Source organism: Falco naumanni, chromosome 16 (genome assembly GCF_017639655.2).
Source record: "Falco naumanni isolate bFalNau1 chromosome 16, bFalNau1.pat, whole genome shotgun sequence".
Lineage (NCBI taxonomy): Eukaryota > Metazoa > Chordata > Aves > Falconiformes > Falconidae > Falco > Falco naumanni.
The window spans coordinates 7,633,717-7,656,361 of record NC_054069.1 but is presented as its reverse complement, the minus strand read 5'-3'; the positions used below and the strand labels follow the sequence as shown (position 1 = coordinate 7,656,361).

Here is a 22,645-nt window from a genome sequence, read left to right as displayed (position 1 = left end):
GGACTAGAATTTTTCTTCACTGCCTACCGACGGGCATGCCAATCCCGTAGCCCTTGGTGTCCAGAAGGCCCCCGACCTGCGTGAGGTTGCAATTGCGCTGACGATAATACTCGTTCATGGTGGACTCCAGCAGGAAGGCGTAATTGGAGTTCAGCACGCGCGCAATCCCTTCCTCCGTGCTCTTCACAAAGACGCTTGGCTGCTTGGAGTACATGTAGTTCCACATCCGCTGGTACGTCTGGTAGCGGGAGTTCTGCAGGAGAAAGGAGGCAAGTGCAGCTAAGGTAGGAGCACCTTGCTGGAGCGTAACCCCAATTAGGTTAGTCACACAAATTAGGACGTCACACAAATTAGACGCCACTACGAAAAGGCCACAATTGGGAAAAGAGTCAAAGGATTTGGAGCCTGACCTCCATTTATTTCAATGAGGTTTAGAGGTCCAAATATCTTGGTGGATTTGAGACTTTGTTGGCAAAGCTGGGCATGAAATGCATGCCTAATTCTAACAGGTTGCAGCAAAGCTCTTTGCATAAATTCAATTTTAGAAAAACACATGGAGTATGTTTGCTGGAGAGCCTCAGGGAATCTGCTGCTGACCTAGTTACTGCCCTCATCTGTCCAGCTCTGTCCCCTGGGTGCAGTCACTTGGGCAAAGGACAGACGAACAGGGTGTGTGTTTGCTCCTGATTCGCCGCACTTTTAAACCTTAATCCCGTGTGTTAGTGTCAGGGGAAACAGCTGCCAGGATGGGCTACAAGGCAAGGTGCTCCAGCGTGGACATCGGTCTCATGCAGCCAGGAACTGAGGGGTGGTGAGGACAGCCTCAGCCACCTGCCCAACCCACCATTACATTCAACCCACCATCGTTACACCAGAGGCAAATGGATCCCAACACAGTTTAAAGTGTTGCAAATGGTACAAGAGGATCTTTTCCTAATTTCTTCTCCGATAATTCTCAGCAGCTCCCGCACCCGCCAGGCAGTGCAGAGTCACAGTCAGGATTTTAAACTTGAAAGCCTTCCTGAAAAGAACCGAGTGCCTCATATACAACCACCTTAGCCACTTGGGCTCTGTTCAGCTCATTTTAGATGTAACGTTTTGCTTAAAAGTAGCTTTTTGCCAAACCCCTGAAGGGTGTAAAGTTGGGCTGAAAAGCTCAGGCTCACTCGAGAGATTTCTCAGGCTTCTCAATTCAGTTCAGACTCAGAGAGGGGAAAAAGTGAGAAAAGCGCTCTCTCCTCTCAGAATTTCAACAAGTAATAAATAAATAATCCTCAAGCAGTTCTTTGTGCATTCAGAGCACTGCAGAAAAGATTCACTCATTTATTTCCCTTCTGAATAGAGCAGGGAAGATAAAAATTAAATTCAGCTAAATTGCCTGCATAAGTTTGCATACACTTGACTCACTTGTTTTCAGTGCCACTGACCACACATACAGACTCCAGCACCGTGACTATGCTAGCCTACCTGGGGTCTGCAAATGTTTCTTTGCTTACCCAACCAGGGGACTGTCATGTAAAAGTTAAGATCACATCAAAATTGCAGAGAGACCCAGTCCTGTGCAACCAAGCAGCCAGGGGTCTCTGGAAGCCCCCTCCATGCCAGAAACCGGAATGGAACCAGCACAACAGGCTGGGCTGACCTCCAAATCTGATTAACGGGTGCCATCTGCACCCCCTGCCCCAGTTATTAGCAAAAGAATGGGGTTTACTTGGAAGAAGGTCATGCTGGAGCCACCGTGAATGGTGCCGTACTCGATGGCTGTCTGGTCAGCCAGGTCATCTACGGATTCGATGGGGACGTCCATCCGCTGCACAGTGAGGAAGGCTGCCAGATTGGCTGTGTAGGAGGAGATGATGATCAAGGTGAATGCCCACCTAGGGAAAGGGAAATTGAAGATGGTGACCTGAGATTTCCCCACAGGCTGAATCTGATCTCCATCCCCACCCTCCGCCTCTCCATCTGCTGCTGCCCAGAAAAGACCTGCAGAGAAGCCGACCTCCTTACCAGACTCCACTGACACAGCGCGTGGACAGTGCCTGGGGGGCAATGGTGGAGCCCTGCTGCATGAATCCCCCGACTGGAAACCACAGGCTGTTGCCGAGAGAGTACTGATTCACCAGAAGATTGCATCTACCTTGTGAGCAGGGGTGGGGGCTGTACCACTCGTACGGTGTCAATCTAAAATGACAAGATACAGGTAGCTCAGTAATTTCGCTGGGAAACGGGGCACTTTGGAGAACAGAAGCAAAAACCAGAAAAGCTGTGAAGCCCTAGCTCTTCTGGAGGCAGATTTTTCTGAGGAGGAAACTCTTTGCTGTCAACTGATGCCCAGGGCTCAGAGCCGTGTGAAATGCTTGTTCTAAGACTCAGAAGCCAGAGGCTTTCTTGTAAAGATTTCCAAAAGTTTTGAGAGGCTCTGCTGAAAACCTGGGCATGGGCTGCAGGGAGGCTGGAGCCCTGTGTGTAAATTCGCGTCACAGACAACCACAACAATAATTCCAGATGTGCACAGACTTGACGTAAAATCGAAATCAAACATCTCTGGCCACGTTCCCTGCTGGATAATGAGCATCAATAGGAAGTTCAAAAGTGAAGTGTGCGAGACCCAACTGCATGACACCTTCATAACAATAACTGTATTGGTGCAAATGGTTGCCCCGAGAAGGTATGGTTGCCCTGGCAAGGTCTAGGTCTCGGGTCCAGTTTGAAGCCAAGCACTGGTCTTTCAAAGCATCACATACTTTCAGGGCTCAAGGGACAGGACAGAGGTGGGAATCCGAAACAGATGACAGCCTGCCACTGAAGTGACTGTAGCCTAGCGCTCCTTTTTTTGCTGTTTCCAATCCTCAGTTCCCTAGTTGTTAAGAAAGTCTTCTAATTCCTGTGCTGCAGTACACTCCATTGCTAATGGTTAACCAAGCTGGTGCCTGGGAGGGGTCATTTGGGGGATATTGCTGATACAGCTGCAGGGCTCTGCCAGCTTACACATCATTTAAATAAGATGAGGTGTTTATTTTCGTTTCGGCATCTCCCACCTCACTGTGATGCCAGGGAGGCAGAGGTTATGTCTTCTACGGTTGGATCAAGCACTAGCAGTGAAGAACACTGCTCCGGTAGTCTTCTGCAATTCACAGGGTCAAAAGCTCCTCACTGCTGAGAAAGGCAGAGAGCAGTGTCCAAAGCTCCATCCCCAGCGGGAAGCTCTGTAAAGGCACCTTTTTGGAGGATCATGTTTAAAACATGAGGAGGGAGCTAAAGAGGCACCAAATCTCAGTCTGCGGAGCACACCGGACTGCATTATTCAATGTTTTCTTCAGAACTACATTTCTGAGGCTGTAATAGTATTTGAAGAAACCATTAAAGTCCTGTCAGGATGACAACTTTAGCCACGCTAAGGGACAGGGTGACAGCACAGTTCCAACTTTTTGTAATGAGGATCGGGTGCTAACTGTGGCCTGAAAGAGCTGTCAAGCCCCGAGCACATTTTTGGTGCACATTGCTGGGACACGGTTCAACTCTGTCTGAAAAGGCCCATCTGTGCCACCAGCCGTTTGTTAGGGGGCCAGGGAAAACAGCAATGGAGCACGGACCCGGGGCCTCGATGGGAGACACGCAGCCCGCAAGCACTCAGTGATATATTTTAAGGCTGATTTAAATTAGTCGTAGGGAAACGGAACTGAGAGCTGCCAAGTGAGGCTCCGCACACCAACCAAGAAGCTGCTGAAAGATATTAATGAATTTTCTCTTTTGTACACACTGGGTTTTACAAGGCCAGAGGAACCAGACATCACTACTGGCATTTGTGTTCGTATCTCCGAACGCATTTGCCGGTACCTGCCAGCCTCCACCCTCCCCGTCCAAGACACGTGGCTGCTTTATCTGTTGCAGGGAGCAGCATCTACAGGGAGCAGCACCACTTGCCCAGCACCAGCCCTACTCCCACCTTTCCTACGCAGCTCTCCGCGTCGGCACCCTCCGCTGTGGCCAAGTACGCTCCTTGGCGGCACGCTGCTCCTGGCTGCCCCATCCCAGCCCTTCCCAGGGCCATCCCAGCCCTTCCCAGGGCCATCCCAGCCCTTCCCAGGGCCATCCCAGCCCTGCCACACGCAGCGGTGACGTGCCTGCGCGGGCGCTCAGCAGCAAAGCCCCAGTCCCCAGCTGGCGGAGGGCAGGGGGCTGGGAGGCGTCTGCCCCCCTTACTGCCCGCTCCACACTGCTGACCTGGGGGGTGTCCCCAGTGTCCCCCCCCCCAGCCCCTCACCACACACGCCCCCACGGGTCCGGGAGCGGGACGCTAGATGGCACCGTGAGGAAGGAAAAGGCACCGCCAGCCACATTACCGAGCGACCAAGAAGAGGACGCAGCTGACAGCCAGGTAGGCGAGCAGCATGAAGAGCCAGACGCCAGGGGAAAAAGGATCCAGGAACGAGAAGTAACCAGGTTTGCGGCCCTGGAAGGGAAACAAAAAGGAGTTTGACCTGCTTGTACTTCTACAAATTAAACAGTCCACCCGGAAACAACAGAGAGAAATGCACCTGCCCTGACGCTGCCAACGGATGAGAGCGACAGAAGGGAAATCAACAGGGCTTTGCAAAAGCCTTGCCGGGGAAAGAGGGGACAGCAAATGCAACAAATGACCGAGTCCTGCAGCATCTCCTCGCTGGGATTCACCTCCTAAGACTATTCTTCTGCCCACCTCAACCACTTTCGTTCCTCCAGGCAAAGAACTAGGTGAATTGATAGAAGGGTCGAGACAACCGCAGCGCTCTGCCCTCCCCAGGGTGGGATGTGCTGCACCCCTCACCCGCAGAGCCCCCCACCCGCAGCCCCTGCCCACCCGGGCAGGCTGCCCACCATGGCTGCTGGGCAGGAGGGGGCTCCCCTGGGAGAGCACGCTCAGCGCAGAGGTGGGTGGGATCCTTTGCACGAAGCAGAGTGGGGAGAAAAAGAAAAAAAGATACTTTTGCAATATTTCTGGTTTGCTTTCTTCAGCCTTGAAATGCTTCTTCTCCACAAAACTCAATAAAACTATTACTTTTATCTCAGCGAACACGATATTTTTATCTCCAGGATGCGTCAGAATTTCCTGTTTTTTCTCAGCAAACCACCTTTCCTTGAAAAATAAGGCCTCACTGCTAATAAAAGCAAGTTGATCTTCTCTCAAAGTACCTTAAATTTTCACAAGGACACTGCCACCACTGAAATCTTGTCAAATGTAGCAGAATTTGTGCAAAGGGAGGATTAACTTTCTGGTGAGTGTACTTCTCCCGCCACCACCAGCTCTGCGTACGCAGCCCCTCCGGGGGGGGAAGAGCGCTAGTTTACCTCCGACCACACTCAGCGCCACTGTGGGCGACAATGGGGGAGCTGGAAATACAGCACAAGCCACAGGACTAAAGAAGTGCTCTTTTGCTTCCTGTGCAATTTATAATACCCAGGCAGAGCAGAGAGCGCTTTGTTTTAGCGCTGCACACCCCTGGTATGCCCCTCTACCCCAAACACTGCAAATCCGGGCAGTGCTCCTCTATCGCAGGCATTTCGTCTCCTCTCGAGAGACTCCCAGCAAAAGCATGCAGCTCCCAGCGCAGGGCTAAAGGCCTGCGGTAACCCCGCGGGAATGTGAGCCCTTTGCTCACAGGAGCCTGTATCTTCTGCCCCACACCACAGCCGGCCCCGGCATCACCAGACCTCAAGCTCTACAGTTCCCCCAAGCACATGTAGCCAGGAAGCTGCCCGCGACTCGGAGCTCCTGAGAAGGCTCTTACTGTAAAGTCAGAGTGGAAACAGCCTTTTATCGCATCTCGGCCAGGCTGTCAGTGTATTTCTTACTGGCACCTTGCTCTGTTGTGTGCTGAAAGCGTCTATCACTGTTTGCTCAATGCAGCTCGCTCCAGCAGCCGTTTCCCAGCACTTGCAGCATGGCAGCTGCTCCGCTGTAGGTTGCTTGCTTTACACAAAAGCTTCTGCTGAGGATCATCTTTGACACACAGAGGCCTCATTTTTCCCTAGTCCGATGCCTTACGCTGCCTGCCTGTGACACCACATAAACTAGTAATAGCTGGTAATAAATAACACCTCACCTCAATTGCCGTTGCAAACCCAGAGCCACCAAAGACCAGAGTGCTGATATTTTAAAGCTGTGCTTAATCCAAAGGTGGTGAATAATTTTCTGTTTTCACAAAAGTCCCCAGGAACCATAGCTGCTTTTTTTTTTTCTCCCTTTCTCCAGTCTCAGACCAGCACTTCAAATTCCATTTCTAGTCAAAAACAGTTTTACTACTGAAGTATTCCCATCTTATGCAGAACCTGAATTTTACAAGGTCTTGGTAGTTCTTCTGAAGGCTAAGCTGTTGCACAAAAATCTTCCTCTACTAAAAATATCTAGGAAACTGTGATGTTCTCAGCTCCAGGGGGACTGTAACATCTCAGCAAACTCTGTCTTGCACAATGTAAAGACCCACCACATCGTTGCATCCTACCCCTGTATTCTAATGGACTAAATGAGCTTGAGCTTGGGATCTGCATTACCATTTTTAGGCATTTAGGTAAAAAGCTTATTAAGCTTTTTAACAAAAAGAGATGAGTTAAGAATCAATGGTTCAGACCATCCTGCATCCATTTTCAGATTAATTTAAAGTCACTTCCCAAGCAAAGGTTCGGGCTCTCCTAGGTATAATTCCAGACTCTCTCTAAGATAAGATCTCTTCCTTACCGCTTTATCTTATTGTGCTTGGTATAAGCAGGTGAGGTACAAAAAGTGAAAAGATACTACATTCTTCTTTTGTCCTTTTCCTTTTTTTTTTTTTTTTTTTTTTTTTTTTTTCGATTTCCGCTGTTTTCTGCTTTTCCTTATATTTTTCCCATAAACTCAGAGAGAGACAAATGCCTGCGACAGCCAGCATCTGCACCCAAACCGAGGCCCTTCAGAATCAGAGATGCTGCCGGAGACGACACCCTCAGCATCCTGGAGGAACTCACTTCCAGTACCAACCTTTGCTCACCTTGTTGGAGCTCCTCCCACTAGTTCGGAGAGGTGAGACCATCTCATGAGTGGTCTGCAGCTCCAGGATGCACCCCCTCCAGTCCCGCCCAGAGGATCACGGACCTCTCAACGCCAACAGGATGCCAAAGGGAGCATCCTGGAACCTCTTCTCCTTAGCAACTGCATGGCTTTTCTGGATGCCCCACAGGTGCCTGGTTCCTTTTTCATCTAGAGCTAACCTGCCTCAGCTGCCTCTGTTCTTCCACAGGTGTTTACACCCTCAAGAACCAAACGAGGCAATGGGAACCTGCAAGGCTTCACTGCCTGCCCTCCGCCAAGCAAACTGGAGGTTCTCGAGCAGCAGATCATTCCAGGTGACTTATCCCTCCCTGGCATCAAACTCCCAGGCACTGGCGGTGCCTCAGCTGAGGCTCCCTCATGAGATGCTCCTGCAACAAAGTTCCTTCCTGTAATTAAGGCTTAGATGTCTTCTCTACGTTTCTGGGGCAGTTTGTCAATAAATTACACTCATTAAGGAAAATGCGTTGGAAGCTTTAAGTCTCAGGCTTGGCAATGACTCTCTCCTGTGACTTTACAGTAGTAGTAGTTCTGGTTCTTTTCAGCTACAGTAATTTTCAGGCTGCTGCTACATATTCCTTTCATTCACAGTTGTGGATAAGAATAAAGATATTCTGTTCCCACGGAGGGCACAAACTCTCTCTTATCTGTCTGTTTTGAAGATGGGAATGACAATATCTGGAATCTGTCAGATATTTTTAGCTGTTCCCAATACAGCTTTGTTAATTGGAAGAGCTATTTTTCCTGGAATAGAAATGTTGAAAATGTCCAATAATTGATGAAGACCTCCTGCAAATCCTCAGATGGAAGCAGGAAAGATTCATTTACCCTCTTCAGTTGTTCTTGAAAGTCTTCCTTTTCCATCACGAGAGAACCAGTTTTCTGGACAGATACTGGTGACCGAAGAGCCTGAATTTGCAGGACATCTGGGAAGAGGAGGAGGAGTGGAGCTATATGACACGGTCCTGGATTTGTCTGTGTTCAGGTTTGTAAGAGACCTGACAACTCCCTGCCTGCCCTGTGCACGCACGCAGGGTCCGAAGGGACCCCAGCGCTTGCCTGCTCCCTCTCACAGAAGCAGTCAGCCCTAACCCATGTCATTTCTCACAGACATTTGTCCCTAACAAAGGCAGGCAAGAGAACTCTCTTTTGTCTCTCTAAGTCAGAAGTAAAGCAAGAAAACTCAGGCTGGGAAGGCAGAGACGTTGATGTGTGCTAGGTATAACTGCAGAGCATTCGGTCTCACCGGAACAAAGTGTGTATGTTCTAGGATGACCACATCTGATCCAGAGCCCTCCCTCTCCAGAGCCCTTTCTCTGGAGTCGATAAGCAAAACCCAAGCACACGCTGCTGTGAATCCTGCGCTGTGAATCCTTTGGGGTCATCAGACGGTCCACAGCTAACAGGCCAACAAGCACCATGGTCCTGGCCATGCCTGGGGCCAGCAGTTGCTTCCATCCCTGCGTCAGTGAGGCAGGTGGCTTGCTGGCAGAGTGGCACGGGTTGTCAGGAGGGGTGCTCAGCTCCTCTCAGCTCCTCTGCCCCAGCTGTCAAGCCTCCTCTGGCTGGAATGAAGGAGCTATTCATTCACTCCTTCCCATTTCGTGTCCTCTGCAGCAATCGAGTAGAACCACTTTAAGCCTCAGTTCTCATAACCTAAACTCAGCTTTTCCAGCATACTTGCCAAATCTACATTTTCTCATCTTAAGACAGAGCATAGAAAAGACTTTCAGGGCTCATGAGGCAGAATCATGTGCTAGTTAGTCTCCTCTGTTCCCTGCCACAGAGGCAGGTATGAGAGCAAAAGTATGTGCACGGTACAAACAAACTTGATTTTCAACATCCCTCTGCCCTGAAGTGGTAACTGGGCACCTGGTTTCTGCTTCTGCCATAGTGTCACCCGCCTCCTGCCTTCCACAGGTCCCACCAGCCGGTCAGAATGGGAGTATTATAAAACAAAGCAAGCCTTTTCTCTTAGCAGCCTGCAAGTGAGAAAGCCTATTAAGAGTCCCTGTGTCGGAAATCCATCCTTGATTATATCACAACAAGTGAAATTGAGAAAAATGACAGCCCCATTTAAAGCTGCCATATTTGGTTACGTGTGATAAGAGACACACACACTGTTGTCGCTGGGTTGGCGGGGTGGGAAGGAGAAAGGGGGGAGAAATGACTTGCCACTGGAGTTACATGGAAATTAAAATAAAATGTCATCACACTGGGAGGAGATCAGGGTGTGGAGGCAACTCCTTAGCAAGAGATTTATTTATGGTTATTTATTAGGCTATGGCTGCTCTGCGCCGTGACCAACGTATGTCAGCTGCAGTTTCCAACATTGCAGAGATGCTCATCGGGGCGGGGAAGGGAGGGGCCGGGAGCAGACGGGCTGTGGGGCTGCCTTGCCCCCCTCCGCAAACCCGTCCTTCAAGGGAAACCGCAGCAATTAGCTATCCTGCCTGTCCTCGTTAAATAAATATTTACCAGTTTCATAAGTTAATTACCACACAGCTTGCAGACACTCTCCCCCAGCTAAGCAGGAATGGTCTGGACAAGGAGGGGCTGCAGAAGGAAGGGGGACTCGGAGCTCCCTGCTCCTGGGGAGGGCAGGGGCCGGGGCTGCCCCACCATCGCGCCTCACCGCCTGCACGCGGCAAAGGGGGGCTCCTGCGGGGTGACCGGGCCTGGGAGATGCCCTGCGCCTGCCGTGCCAGCCTGCCTGGGTCACTGGGCAGCTTCCCCACCCAAAACACTAACCGGGTCCTTATCAGGCAGCTGAAGACCAAGTCCTGACTGATGGCAGGGGACTGTTTGCCAAACACTTTTTAGGACTGTAATTATTAATCCTGCTCAGTTTGGTAAATGCCTGAAGGGCAGGCCGAGCGTGGCTGTGTTGTGTTACTCTGGTACCAGCGCAAGCAGCAGATGGTCCCTGCCCTGAAGAACTTGCACTCTACGTAGATGTGTCAGACACATTTACATCGGGCTCGTGCAGAAGCAGCAGCAAATGCTTTGCACTTATAAAGCAGATCACACGCGAACCCTGCACCAATATTCCCGTCTTCCCTCGGAGGGAGCACCGTCAGCCTCACGCTGCTCAGGGAATGATGCCTCCTTAAGGGACTTGCTGAAGGTTACGGTGTAAAGTGGAGACAGAGAATGCACGGGACTCAATCCCCAAACTTTAGAAGCATATGCGAGAAAGGAAGAAACTCAATTATAATTCCAGCCGAGGGATGCTGGCAGGAACACCTCCCGGATCCACGGGGCAGCTGGTGCTGTGAAAGAGTACGTGTAGCAGGGAAGGGAGGGTTACATCGGTTACATTTTATTTCTTGGAGCTTGAAGAGTCTGACCCTTTCTGATCAGTTAAGTCATTGATCCTAACTTCTGCACGTACCAGAGGAAACAGAATTTTAACTAGATTTTAATTACTTGTCTGTTCTTGGCAGAAGCCACACAGCACAGAGATGTATGTGCAATGTTTATGTTCATACCAAACGCTGCATCCTTAACAGCCTTCCGAATGGAGAGGGGGGCTGGGAGAAGCAGCTTTAAAATTGTTTTATCCTTTTGGCTGCTATTGTTGAGCTGATGGGAAACCAAGACTGTAATTCGCATCACACTCGGCACCGTACAGAGCACATTTCCAAAATGCAGACTGGGAATAGTATGACATCCTGATGCAAAGGACCTGGCTGCCAGAACTCGCCCCCTGTGACACCAGGGAACAGGGGGCTTTGCCTGGCCCATATGGGCGTAGCTGGGGAAAATCTGTTGTCTCCTGAGCTTCAGAAAGAAGCTAGAACAACTAAAACGGGAATGCAAGAGAATCCACGAGAATTTAAGACAAGTGTTGCCTCTAAGCAAAGACACGACACAACGCCACGTGCAGGCTTGCACACATGAATGCCCTGGGCACGTTCACAGCTACCCTGCTCCAAGCCACCAGCCCTCATGTTGCCAAACAGCCACCACCGAATGCCCGACCTGCCTTTCGGGCGGCCGCGGATAACCGTGCCGCTGCTGCCGCCCGAGCTGCAGGAGAGTATTGAATGCAGCGGAGTGACACCGGGAGCTAGCTGCTGACCAGCAGCGTGCCCCCCTTCTCGCTCCTCCCTGGCCGACGCAGAAGCAAGGGGGTCTGAGAGTAAGGTGCCTTCCTCGGGCTGCAGGGCATGCTGATCCTTAGGGTACCGAACAGCTGAGGGAAGGCAGATGAGAAGGCTGAGCCCGTGCAGGGCGAGGAGCTAACTGCCCACAGCGGAGTTCAGCCTGCCGCCCTGCCTGCTCCGGGACCGTGCCCCGGGCCACCCAGCAGCGCCGTTATTCCCCTTTCCTGCCTGTGATTAAGAAAGCAGAGGACCCATCTGCGCGTAAAGCATTTAAAGCAGGTCACAGCAAAGAAAGTGATCCCAGATATCTTCCTGGCTTGATCTGGGCCCCAGCACCAGCTCGGTGCACCCGCCGCTGTCCCAGCTCAGCCTCCCCGCGAAGTGCCAGGGGACGGTGACTCCCGGCCAGGTTTGCTGTGGCTGTGGTGCTGCCCAGCCGTGCTGCTGCACCCATCCAGCCTGGCCTGCCCTCCAGCACACCGCGCCACGGCGGGCTCAGCGACACGCTAAAGCCATCCTAAGGCTTTTGCCAGGCCTGAGGCAGAGCCACACAAGCTGCCATACACCCACACCTCCCCTGGTAGCCCTGATCAGTGTCCTGTGCCTGGGGACGATGGGGAAGGGGAGCCAACAGGGTTTGAACAACAGGAAAAGAACGTATTGAGCTGGCAGCAAAGGCAGAAAGACAGAGAAAAGGAGGAAGTAAAGGTAAAGCATGTTTGCGCTTAAATAAGCAACCAAAATATTTTTACGAGTCACTCATTTTTCTTCTATAACTAGGCACGTTTGCATGCAAATAATAGAGGGACATAAAAGGTTATAAAATAACTCTCTTACCATATGAACTCGGTAGAGGATGCTAATTCCCAAAGTCATGAACGGCTTAGAGAAATCAATCACCTTCTCCCGCTCCGCGGTAATTGTCAGCCCCGCCACGGCCAAATCAGCTTTCTGGAGAGAAAGGATAGCAGAGAAGATCAGGACCCTGAGCCTGGGAAAGGCGCCGAGCAGCGAAAGCTGCAGCACCATGCCCGAGACCACACACGACACCCAGTCCTGGAGGATGGATGTCCCGTCTTTCTGGGACAGGGTGCATCTGCTGTGGGGCAAAACCCAGACTCTGTGGAAACCACGGGAGTGTTGCTGGTGATGTCCACTAGTTCCGACTGTGCCACCGAATCCCTCTCCCTGGGTGGGTTTCGCATAAGCCCTGCTCAAACACACCCCAAAGTTTAATCCACCTTGTGCTCCGGACCACTCTCTGCGTTTTTATCTGTATACTTACAGGCTGGAAAAGCACAAAGCTGCCAGCAGTGGGGAGCCCGCCGTGCTAGGGGTTGTACTGACAGTGAACAACACAGCAGCCCCTGCCCCGAGGGCTCGCAGCCTGATCGCCCCTTCTATTAGTAGAATGCTCCTGGCAAAACAGGAGCCAGCAAGACAACAATTATTGTACTGCCCTAAAGATACAACCTCTCCCTTCCAAAGCCCCTGCTGAACACAGCTGTCCGCTTCAGACAAGACTGTTACTTACAAGCGCCACAGGTAGAAAAGCGTAACAAAGCAGCATCATTACTCCCGTACCCTGAGTCATGAAGTTTACAAGCCTGTCAACCCCAGACTTCCAAACTTGCAGAGCAGTCTCCAAAAAATTCAGAGGACTGGCATAAAAATCTCCAGATTGACTTGCAAAGCAAAGAGATTAGGGGAAAAAAATAAAAAATATTTCTTCCAATGTTGATACCCTTGTAATATAGATAAGGGATTTGAATTTTAAATATTATTTTTATTATTATAGCTCTTTTAATGTCTGTAATTGCTTTCTGTAAAAATGAAACCTCCTCCATTCCCTTACACATTTGTTTGCCCGCTTTGCAAGATGATGATTATGCAAGTGGAAAAAGAGAAGGGGGTGGGAAGAAAAGCTATTTGCACTTGTTGTCCCTAAGTTGCGTAAGGTCTGTGCAGAAGCCAAGGCACCACCAGGCCTGAAGACCCTGTAAAATATAGAGCTTATCTCCCTGGATCCGGGCACTGGTTGTAAAAAAACAGAAAGGCAAATTTGCGCGTGCATCACTTGCTATGCTCTCTGACCCTGCGTTGTTTTCCTGAAGAGAAAGGGGACTCATCACCTCCCGGCAGGGCTTTGCCAGGGGGTCCTTCCCCTCCTCTGCCTCTGGCGGGGAGGAAGGGCCAGCGAAAGGCTGGAGCTGCATGTGGGAAGAGCAGCACTGTTGGAGCCTGCAGGACGAAGGGGAGGGAAAGGCAAGGCAAGGTGATCCGCAAGCCTGCCCAGTGAGGGGGCTCACAGAGAAGGTGATATTTCACAGTCCGTGCAGGACTTTGCTTTATTGGACAAGCCTCGTGCCAGATTTTTGCAATCGTTTCCAAGCAGCTATTAGAGATTCCTAGGAGGTTCCGGCTGGAATGAATTATGAGCTAGCGAGAATTTCTGCCCAGCCAGCCATTTACCCACAGTGTTTTTAAAAGGCACCAATAATCACAATGTGGTGTGTGAGCAGTTGAGCCCTGTGTAAACACCAGCAGATTACTAAGATGGGATCAGTTCATCCGTGGAACATGGCATGTGAGGAATTTTATCCACAAAGAAAGCCTAAAGCTTCCTAAACCTCTCTTGTCTATACTTAAAAGGGTTTGCAGGTACTATTGTCCTGGGGAGGGCTCTCCCAGCAAATCCCCTTGTGAAGATACAGCTTACTTTGACAACGGATTTCTTCTCCCAGTTCTCCAAACTGAACACAATTCTACCAGCAAAGTCTTAGGCGAAACAGGTGGCAAATATGCTGTATCAAAGGTGTTTCACGCAAAAGCTCTGAGGACATTTCCATTCCCAGAGAAGGGCCAATGCAAAGGCACTGCTGAAAGCGGTGGGGTGGCCCCCAGGTTTACCCAGCTAAGTCACCATCCATGGCTAGCCCCCACCTTCTCAGGGGTGGGACGTGGGTGTCATCAGGGAACTTTGTGCGCTCTGGTTAACCCCCCAGCTACGGTCCTTTGGGACCCTTCCAGATCACGCAGGGAACACCACCCTGAAAGCTGCTCTTCCCTGTGGAAAATAAAATGCAAACCCACCCCCCTCCCTTTGCCTGCAGAGCAGAAACTCAGCACAGCAGAGCAGCCTTCCCCAGGCACGCTGGTTTTGTGCCCAGGTCCCCTCTCTTGGCTCCAGAGGGTCCTGCCATTCCATTAGAGCTGATTTCCTCCTGTTCATGCCCTGCCTGGTCAACTTTTGTCCTTTTGGGACTTTTGCCAGCACCAGAGCGATGGCAGCTCGCAGCTCGCCCTGCCCTGTGCGCGCGCACACCTGCCCGCCCCGTGCCAGCGCTCCCCACAGCGGAGACCCGGCTCCTGGGGCTTTCACCGGGGCTGTGCGCGGCCGAAACGCTCTCTCCCTGCAGGCTCAGAAGCCAGGCATGTTAAGAGCTGATTTCTGACAGTCATAAACTTTGATCTGGGAATGGCACTCAATGTATTGCCTGAACATCATCCATTTCAGGCTTTCTACTTTGCTTCCTGACGTTCACAAAACTTCTTGCGATTTACTGAGGTCAGTGTATCTTAGTTACAGAGCTCTGCAAACCTGAGCGCTCTCCAGCCCTCCCCACCTGAGCACGGGTAGGAGTTGGCATTTTACAGGCTAAACGATGCACTGGGGAAGAAATGCGCTGTGCTCTGTGCTTCTGCCTGCAGCCCGGCCCTGGGGAGAGGGAAAACAGGAGGCAAAGGATGGAGGGAAGAGGAGCCAAACACTGCTTGATTTTCATCCTTCCAGCACAGTTGCAGCTATAAATGTCAGCGTGAAATAGGCTTAAGGAAAAGACCCAGAGCGTTTTGGGAGTAGGGACGGACATCTCTTTAACAAAACACTGCTTAAACAAGGCCAAACTCTCACTAGGTGAGAGGAAGCCCAGGTGGGCTGGTGTTTGAGATAAAAGCATGAACTGCCACCAGCGTACCTGGCATTAACCGTGGGATCTGCCCGCATTAGCATACAGGCTCGGCTGCCACTGGAAAGGATGTTAAACACGGGGGCTGAGCCAGGCTCCCGAAGAGGAACAACAATTAAGCAGACTTAAGAAGCAAATTGCAGGGACTGCCAGTCCGGCGGAGGCGGCCGCCTCCTCGCTGCGGATGCTGACAAGGCTCATCTCGGCGCTAATGGTGATGAATGGGGCCTGACGTCAGCCCTCGCCTGGGCAGAGCGGATCCCGCCACAGCCTCCCACCGCGGGGGTACCTGACCTCCCACCGCGGGGGTCCCGGCCCTGCTCCAGTCCCACAGCCGTAACCGCCTCCTGTCAAGCTACGGAAACCAAACACAGTGAGAAAGCCCAAGTGGCAAAAGGCTTGGGGCTGTCTCTGCACCCAACGTGCAGGAAACAAGCCTGAAGGACAGCTCTAGGACCACAAGGAAGGGAATTCTTCCAGGAGTGGCAACAGACTCTGACTTGAACAGCACCTCGGATGCTGCATCCCTTGGCTGCACATGAGAGCATCACTCTTACCCCCAGACCACAGGTAGCATGACCACGGTCAGGGAAATCTATTTCTTACACTGCCCCCGTGCTTGGAGGGTCTTCTAGAAAGCCAAAGTCAGCATTCAGTCTTCAGGACCCACTTGACCACCAGCTATTGCCCCCGTTGCAGACCCATCCGCATCAGCACTGTTGCTGAAGATGCCCCACTGGAAACCCATCCGGATGCGGTACTGAGCACCCGACTGGAGGCGGCCCTGCTCTGTGCTGGGGTTGGACTGGATGATCTCTGGAGGTCCTCTGCTATTCCGTGCAACTCTGTGAAATAAGAAGCAGCCACCACAGGGCAGTTTGGCTGCAGCCCGCTCAGCTGGGCAGCAGCTGCCGCACCACCACAGCAGGGAGAGAGCAGTCTCCCTGCATCTGCAGATCTGTCCCATGGCACGACAGGTATGGCTCGGCTGCTGTATCAATGTACTGATTGCTTCTGCTCCAGCTGCTCATCCGATTTGACAGGAGCTATTTTGGGCTGTGCAGCTCCTCGTGATGGAGTGAGCAGCAGCCAGGTTGTGTGCTCGGATGCATATTCTTGCATTTAAAAACAGGGCCAGATGAGGGTCACTCAAAACCAGCGTTTGGGGCTTTTTTAAAGGACGTGTATGAATCCTGCCATATGAAAAGTGACAGCCTGAAAACCCCGGAGGCTGCAGCCCTCCGTTCAAGCCACAGTCAGGGACGGGATGACCAGCAATAATCACAGATGTCAGCCTCAAGGCTGCCTTCACCCATCTTTCTTCACCTGGACGATCTCTAGGGATGGGAGGGAGAAGTCTGTGCCGGGTGTTCACCGTGCCTATGGCAAAAGCCAGTTAAGGCGAAGCACCAGGAACGGGGATCCTAAGCCCACAGCAGTGAGACCCAACCAGCTCACACCACACCCACCATCCTGTGTGTGATTTTGGCAAAATCAGCAGCGCGATGCAAACCTCTCTGCCCATACCCTCTCTGTGTTTGCTCAACAACCCACGCCTCCTCACTTCCCCACTCGCGCTCACTCCTCACCCTCTCGAGCCCCCCCATGTCACACTTGCCAGTGCGATAGCGTGCAAACAGACTCCCCCTCCCTCCCCTTGCCCACGCACAGCTTTTCTTGCTGAACACCAACACCCACTGCCGAGTGGAGAGCAGGACTCTGCCAATTTTGAAATATCTTCTCCCTTCCTGCCATTCCCTATCTTTGGAGCAGTTGAAGGGACAGGACCTCGATTATAAAGCACCACCTGATCACCAGCAAGCAAGCTGGAAAAACCCATCACCCCAAAGCTTTACGGTCCTTTCAGTTCTTGGTGTTGCTGCTCCTGAGGCCAGACCCTTCCAGAAGATGGACAGCTTCATCTCCCTCACAGCTCGCATAGAAAGAGCTATGATCGCCGCTGATCCCAGCCAGATTCATACCACGGACACAGACGCCAAAGGTGTAGCATTATTCCACAACATCTCACTCCCATATGATGCTGTGCAGAAGGGGAGAGCAGGAGGATGCTGTCCCCAGTCATCTCCTACTCGCTCCAGGCACCCTAAGGTGCCTTCTCCAGCAGCACCAGCCTCACCCAAATACGCTTGCCCTGGAAGCACTCATGGATCTGCTGTTACCATCACCAAAAGTGATACGTTATTTAAACAATGCCAAAGGAAGCCTGGGCAGCAGATACAGGCTGCACAGAACACACGGCCAGTCTGCCCAAAGCGTGCTTCTGCCAGGGCTGCTCCGTCCTTCCCGTCCCCTGAACCCTGCTGCAGGCGAGTGGGATGGGTCCTCTGCGGAGGGGAGCATTGCCTCGCGCTGGTACCCAGCCAGCCAGGGTACTGGTCCCAGCTGGCTCAGAGGGATCCCTTGAGGGAGGTTTCTGGGAGGTCTTGTAGCAAAACTGCAGCATTGGATTCCTGCCAACAAAACTTCCTGGCAAAACCAAACCGCACCATCTCCTGTCAGCTCAGCTCTGTTCCCTAGGGGCATTCCCGAGATGGGGACGTTCAGAAACTGCTGCTGAGGGATCTCTCCGAGACAAGCCCGTCTCCCTCAGGGAGGAGCAAGGCAGCCGAGCGCCAACAGCTTGCTGCGAGTTGATGTACAGGCACCGAGCACAGCCACCGAGCACAGGCACCGCGGCACTACACCACCGAGACAGCAAAGGCAGCCATGGCAGAACAAGGAGAAGGCTGTCACGTTGCCCTGCAGATACATTCGTTGGCTTGTATCAGACCAGCGAATTCATTTCAGCAGGGAATACCAGACAACCATCAGGGACTCTGAGCCAGACGCCGTACAGCAGCGGGAAGGAGCAAGACGTAATTCTTCCAGCCCTATTGTCCCCTAAGGCTCTGATGGCAAAAAAAAGAAGACCGGAAGATTTGCTGTTCCCCCTTGTTTGCTTGTTACAGATAGCACACGTGTACGGTGTCAGCTGAACTGCTGGAGGCTGCAGTCATCTGTGCCAGAGCCAGCAGTGCTAACGGGGGAAATCCACCCTGGCCTAAGAGCGGCTTTACTCCCCTGCTGGCTCAAGGAATGAGCAGGGTGTTCAGCCTCCCTGCCCCGCACGCACAGAGGGACCAATTAGCTCAGTGTTTCTGAGTTTGTGACATCTCTCACTAAAGAATGGGCTCGAGTCCTTCTAAGTGATTTCTCCCAAGCCAAATCTCCATCAGCTGATCACAAAGTGCACAGGTTTCCTGATCGGATGACGAGTCAGACTGCTGACCTAGACACAGGAGTCTCTACAGCTCTTCCACTAATCTCCCAAGCCACCCCGGTGGTCCCCCTCTTCCTTAGCTCTTAATTAGTTTTGTGAGCAGGTCGATAAGATATGTACTGGTGAATTTGGGTCAACAACAAATTTATGTTCATATAGCATCCTTCTCAATCATATCACAGTGCACAATTAGCTGTAATAGAATTTTCAGCACTTAAGAATAAATCAATAGCTGGTTAATTTAGAAGCAATAAAATGAAACGCTTTTCCCACATAGCCTATAGTTGCTCTGCAGAGATTCAGTGACACAGAGGGATAACAGAGGAAAAAAAGAATCTGTTGTGGAAAGGTATTGCATGGAGTTGGATAATTTTCTGACCACCTGGTCCTGCACGCTAGGTGCATGCGAGTCGAACTTTACGTTCCCACAGCTCATCAGGGTCAAGGATGAATCACCTTCCTACAACAATACAGCACCGCACAGACAGGTGCAGAGGTTTCATTTTGTGTAGGATTTGGGAAGTTTTGACCCATGACAGGTTTGTGTCCCAGCCGATGCCCTCTCTGTGCTAAAGGCTGTATGGAGAAAAGCACCAAAGTGCTAAACCCACTGAAGGAGGAATGTGTGCACCCAACATAGGATCTGCTGTCCCTCCTGCTTTGAGCAGTCCTGAAATGGGATAGGGGATGAACAAGGGGATGGAACTGAGGACAACCCCCCTTGGGGGCTGGCTGTCAAGGAAGGAGGAACCCCTCGGGCAGTGAAATGGCCCCAGAAAGCAACATCCCAAGCAACCCTGAACACACACCACAGCATGCACGTGTCCAGCTCTGCCCTGGCTGACCTGATCCAAAGTGCCAGACCCTGGGACTGATCAAAAACTCACCAAAACCATTACAAACACTCTAAAGGGCCTAGGAAGAACAAAGCAGAGAAAGCTTTTTCTCTTCTCTAATTTTTGCTTCAGTCTCACACAGACTTTGCCAGCTCTGCCCTGCTGAGGCAGAAGTAAAAATCCTCCTAAATAAGGCTTGAGCTGCAGAAGAAACAAATGGCTTCTATGTGAAGATGAAGTTAAAACACTTTTGCTGAAGAAAAAGAACCGTCCAGAAGCTCCCATTTAATGGAGAGGCACTGCCAAGGTTAGCAGGCCAAAAATTTGATGGCTGTTCCCTTCCTTTGTTTGCATAGATCACACGCTGCTCTCTGCGCCTTCCTTCGTGCCTCCCAAAAGAAACGTTGCAGAACTCTAAGTGCGTGTTTGTGTGTGTATATACACACAGAGAGAGGGAGAGATGTATAAAAACTACGCCAATAGCCCAGAGCATTTGCAAACAACCGTACAGAAGGCTCTTTAGAAGAAGCAGACGGAGGTGGGATCTCAGCTGGCATCAAGAGCTATTGCTCCGCTGGGGAAGGGCCCTGACCCTCAGCAAGTCTTCCAGACCTAGAGCTGTTCCCACCTGTCTTCAGACACTCAGTTGAAGCCTCTAAGGTAGGACAAGCATCAGCCAGGTCCCCTTTGCCACCCAGGGAAGAAGCAGCCTGATGCCAGTGGGCATCGCCACCGCTGGGAGGAAAGCTGCGGCAGGAGCCCCAGAGCCCTGCCCGGAGCCCCAGGGCACGGATTCAGGCCCTCACCCCTCCACTGTGCAGGAGGATGTGCTGCTGTTGTGAGGATAATGATGGGGTGGCTCCGGGGCTCCTCTCGCACAGCGGTGTGGATTATCATAAATACACCTCACTGCGGATTTGCCACCAGCTGAGAAACTGTCACTGGGTTCTCACAGGCGCTTCGGTAATAACAAGGCAGGGTAGAAATCGGCGAGCGAGGAAGTATTGGCTTAAATAACCATCAATCTTAATGTTAGCTTTGGCTAAGCCTATTTTACTAAGGACCTCAGAGCATTTTGTGAACTGTATTTAAGCTTCAGGATCCCTGGGGAAGGACTACCTTTAGCGGCGGAGGAAAACAAAGAGCAGGGAGGGAGCGGGGTACAGGCTGACTGAGCGCACGTGTATGCAGAATTGTTGTCAAACCCAGAAAAAGCATCCATCCTTCAGTCTAGCTGCTGTGCAGTAACGCCGCAAAGCAGAGCCGTGAAAAGATCTTGATGCACCCACTTCAAGCAAACAAAAAATGTTATTCTCCAAAAACAACGCTCAAAGTTAAGAAGCTGAAATGAATCTGCCAAAACTTTTCTGGGTAGAAATGTGATTCTTATTTGCTTTCCTCCCAAACAGGGTGTTTTTGTAAGTTTTCTTCAGCTCCTACCAACCCCTGCCAGAGCCTGCATGTTTTCCTGTTTTGAGTTTTCCTTAATTTTTCCACTGGGGGGAAAAAAAACCCTCCGTTCTGTATCAAGGTCTTACACAGGGACCCCGGAGCCCAGGCCTCCCTTCCGACAAAGTGAGCACCCCTAGAACGCCCAGGGGCCCCGACTCCTGCCCGACTATGTCACACGCTGTCACATCAACACAACAAATACGCCTGCCATTTGGCATAACACATTAAATGGAGATCCTCTGGTACAAGTCCCTCTAAAACCCCCATCCATCCTTATCATCCTGGAGCACTTAATAAAGCGCGGACATTGCCAAGTCCCACTAGAGCGCAGTTAAAAAGAGCAGCTAATTCACTTACCCGAGCAATCAGCTCCCCGACCATGCCTGTCCACGTGCCGTTTGCCTCGGGGACTCCATACACACCATCACCAACGAGGTGGATCTTATAGTTGAAACGCAGGATCTCTGCCAGCTCCTTCAGCATGTCCACGCAGAAGCCCTCGTAGCGGTCATTGCCTTCCAGCTCCTGATGGTTCCACTTCAGCATTAAGTAAGGGTTTTCCTGCATTGAAACTGGGCAGCTGTCATTCCCATCTTAGCCGAGGCATCCCACCAGCACGGCGCCGAGCATGGGGCAGAGCCGTGGGCTTTCTGGCAGTGCTGTGACGGCAGAGGCTCGTGTAAAGAGCACCCAGGCCAACCTCCCGTCCCAATATAGCCCTCTCGACCAGGGTATAAGAGAGATGGAAAGTTGGTTTGATTGCTTGGGAACCCAGGTGGTGTAAAGCCACCAGAGCTGTTTCTGCACCGGTGTTCACCGTCTCCTGCTGTGTCGTGGATGTGCTGGAGGTTTAGGATATGAAGCAGAGCTAAGGGATCACGCTTTGGGGGCTGCTTCCAACTGGCATATGCTGGAGCAGCCCAGTGACTGCTCCAAGTTATGGCAGGATATACAGATCCCAGCCTCCTTGGAACAGAGCCACTTCACCCGTTTGTCCCCCTTTTCACCAAACTTTGTGGGACACGAGGAAATAATGCCCACAGTTCTCCAGGATTTTGAGCATCTTTAAGGAAGGAGCAGAGGCACTGGAAAAAATCATGGGACAGGCAGCCCCTAGCAGGGGAATTTGTCAAATAAAGACAGTGGTGCCTGCAGATGTGAACTCTTGGTCCATAGAGGTTGTACCCATCTTGGCCAATTTCAGTAATTTTGTGGGTAGAAGGGACAACTGTCCCTTCCAACTTACCAGCTGTACGCAAAACAAGAACATCATTCAGAGATGAATGTAAAATGGTAACTTAGCCCCATCCCAGTCCTCTCCCCAGCTGCTTCTGAACTCATCAAATATCATTTCCATATGAAACATCAACTTGAGTTTAATTACACTGTCATGAATTGTCCTCAGTGCTGTAATTAGAGATTTGATTGTCTGTTTTTTATGAAATCAGTGTGCAATGCTGCATGCTGGGGGCCAAGGGGGCAGGAGGAGGGAGTAATATTCTAGCTGATTGACACCCCTAAGCGTTGGGCTGGCGAGGAGCTAATGGGAACGGTAGGTGACCCCCTCACTTACCAGGATGGTGGTGACAATAAGTGTGGTGTTGAACAGACTGTCTGATATGTTGGAAGAGAAGATCCTGTTGTCCATGCTGAGTCCTTCAGAAACATGCCAGTGGCCGATCTGGAGAGATAAACACCACAATAAGGGAATTTACAGGGCAGATTACAGTATGCACCCGCCATATGGCTCCGGTGACTGACAACCGTCAAGTTGGCCCCGGAAGGGGTGTTTATGAACACTCCATTACCTTTACAATGCACCCCCACAACAGGTCGGCAGAGAGATTAACCGGCTGGTGCACGGCCCCGGCACACCCCCACCTGCACTACGATGCCAAAAACCTGTCCCTGCTCACAGCGGGCGCTGCCTTCCCACG

At 51.5% G+C, this 22,645-nt stretch overlaps 1 protein-coding gene across 2 annotated transcripts in view; it reads right to left on the bottom strand.

The window, feature by feature from the left end:
- The window catches only part of GRIK4 (glutamate ionotropic receptor kainate type subunit 4), a 134,804-nt gene that overhangs the window by 5,463 nt on the left and 106,696 nt on the right, over positions 1-22,645 (bottom strand). The window contains exons 10-16 of one of the 2 annotated variants that reach the window (XR_005831252.1): positions 22,282-22,389; positions 21,066-21,269; positions 12,010-12,123; positions 4,344-4,453; positions 2,008-2,181; positions 1,712-1,877; positions 77-253 (exon numbers count right to left, since the gene is read on the bottom strand). Coding sequence is in view for 1 of the 2 variants with exons in the window: in XM_040616286.1 (XP_040472220.1) it covers positions 28-253; positions 1,712-1,877; positions 2,008-2,181; positions 4,344-4,453; positions 12,010-12,123; positions 21,066-21,269; positions 22,282-22,389 (1,102 nt within the window). In the remaining variant the exon portion in view is untranslated. Of the gene's footprint in view, positions 1-27; positions 254-1,711; positions 1,878-2,007; positions 2,182-4,343; positions 4,454-12,009; positions 12,124-21,065; positions 21,270-22,281; positions 22,390-22,645 lie in introns of both variants that reach the window. The other variant, XM_040616286.1, reaches the window with a different exon arrangement.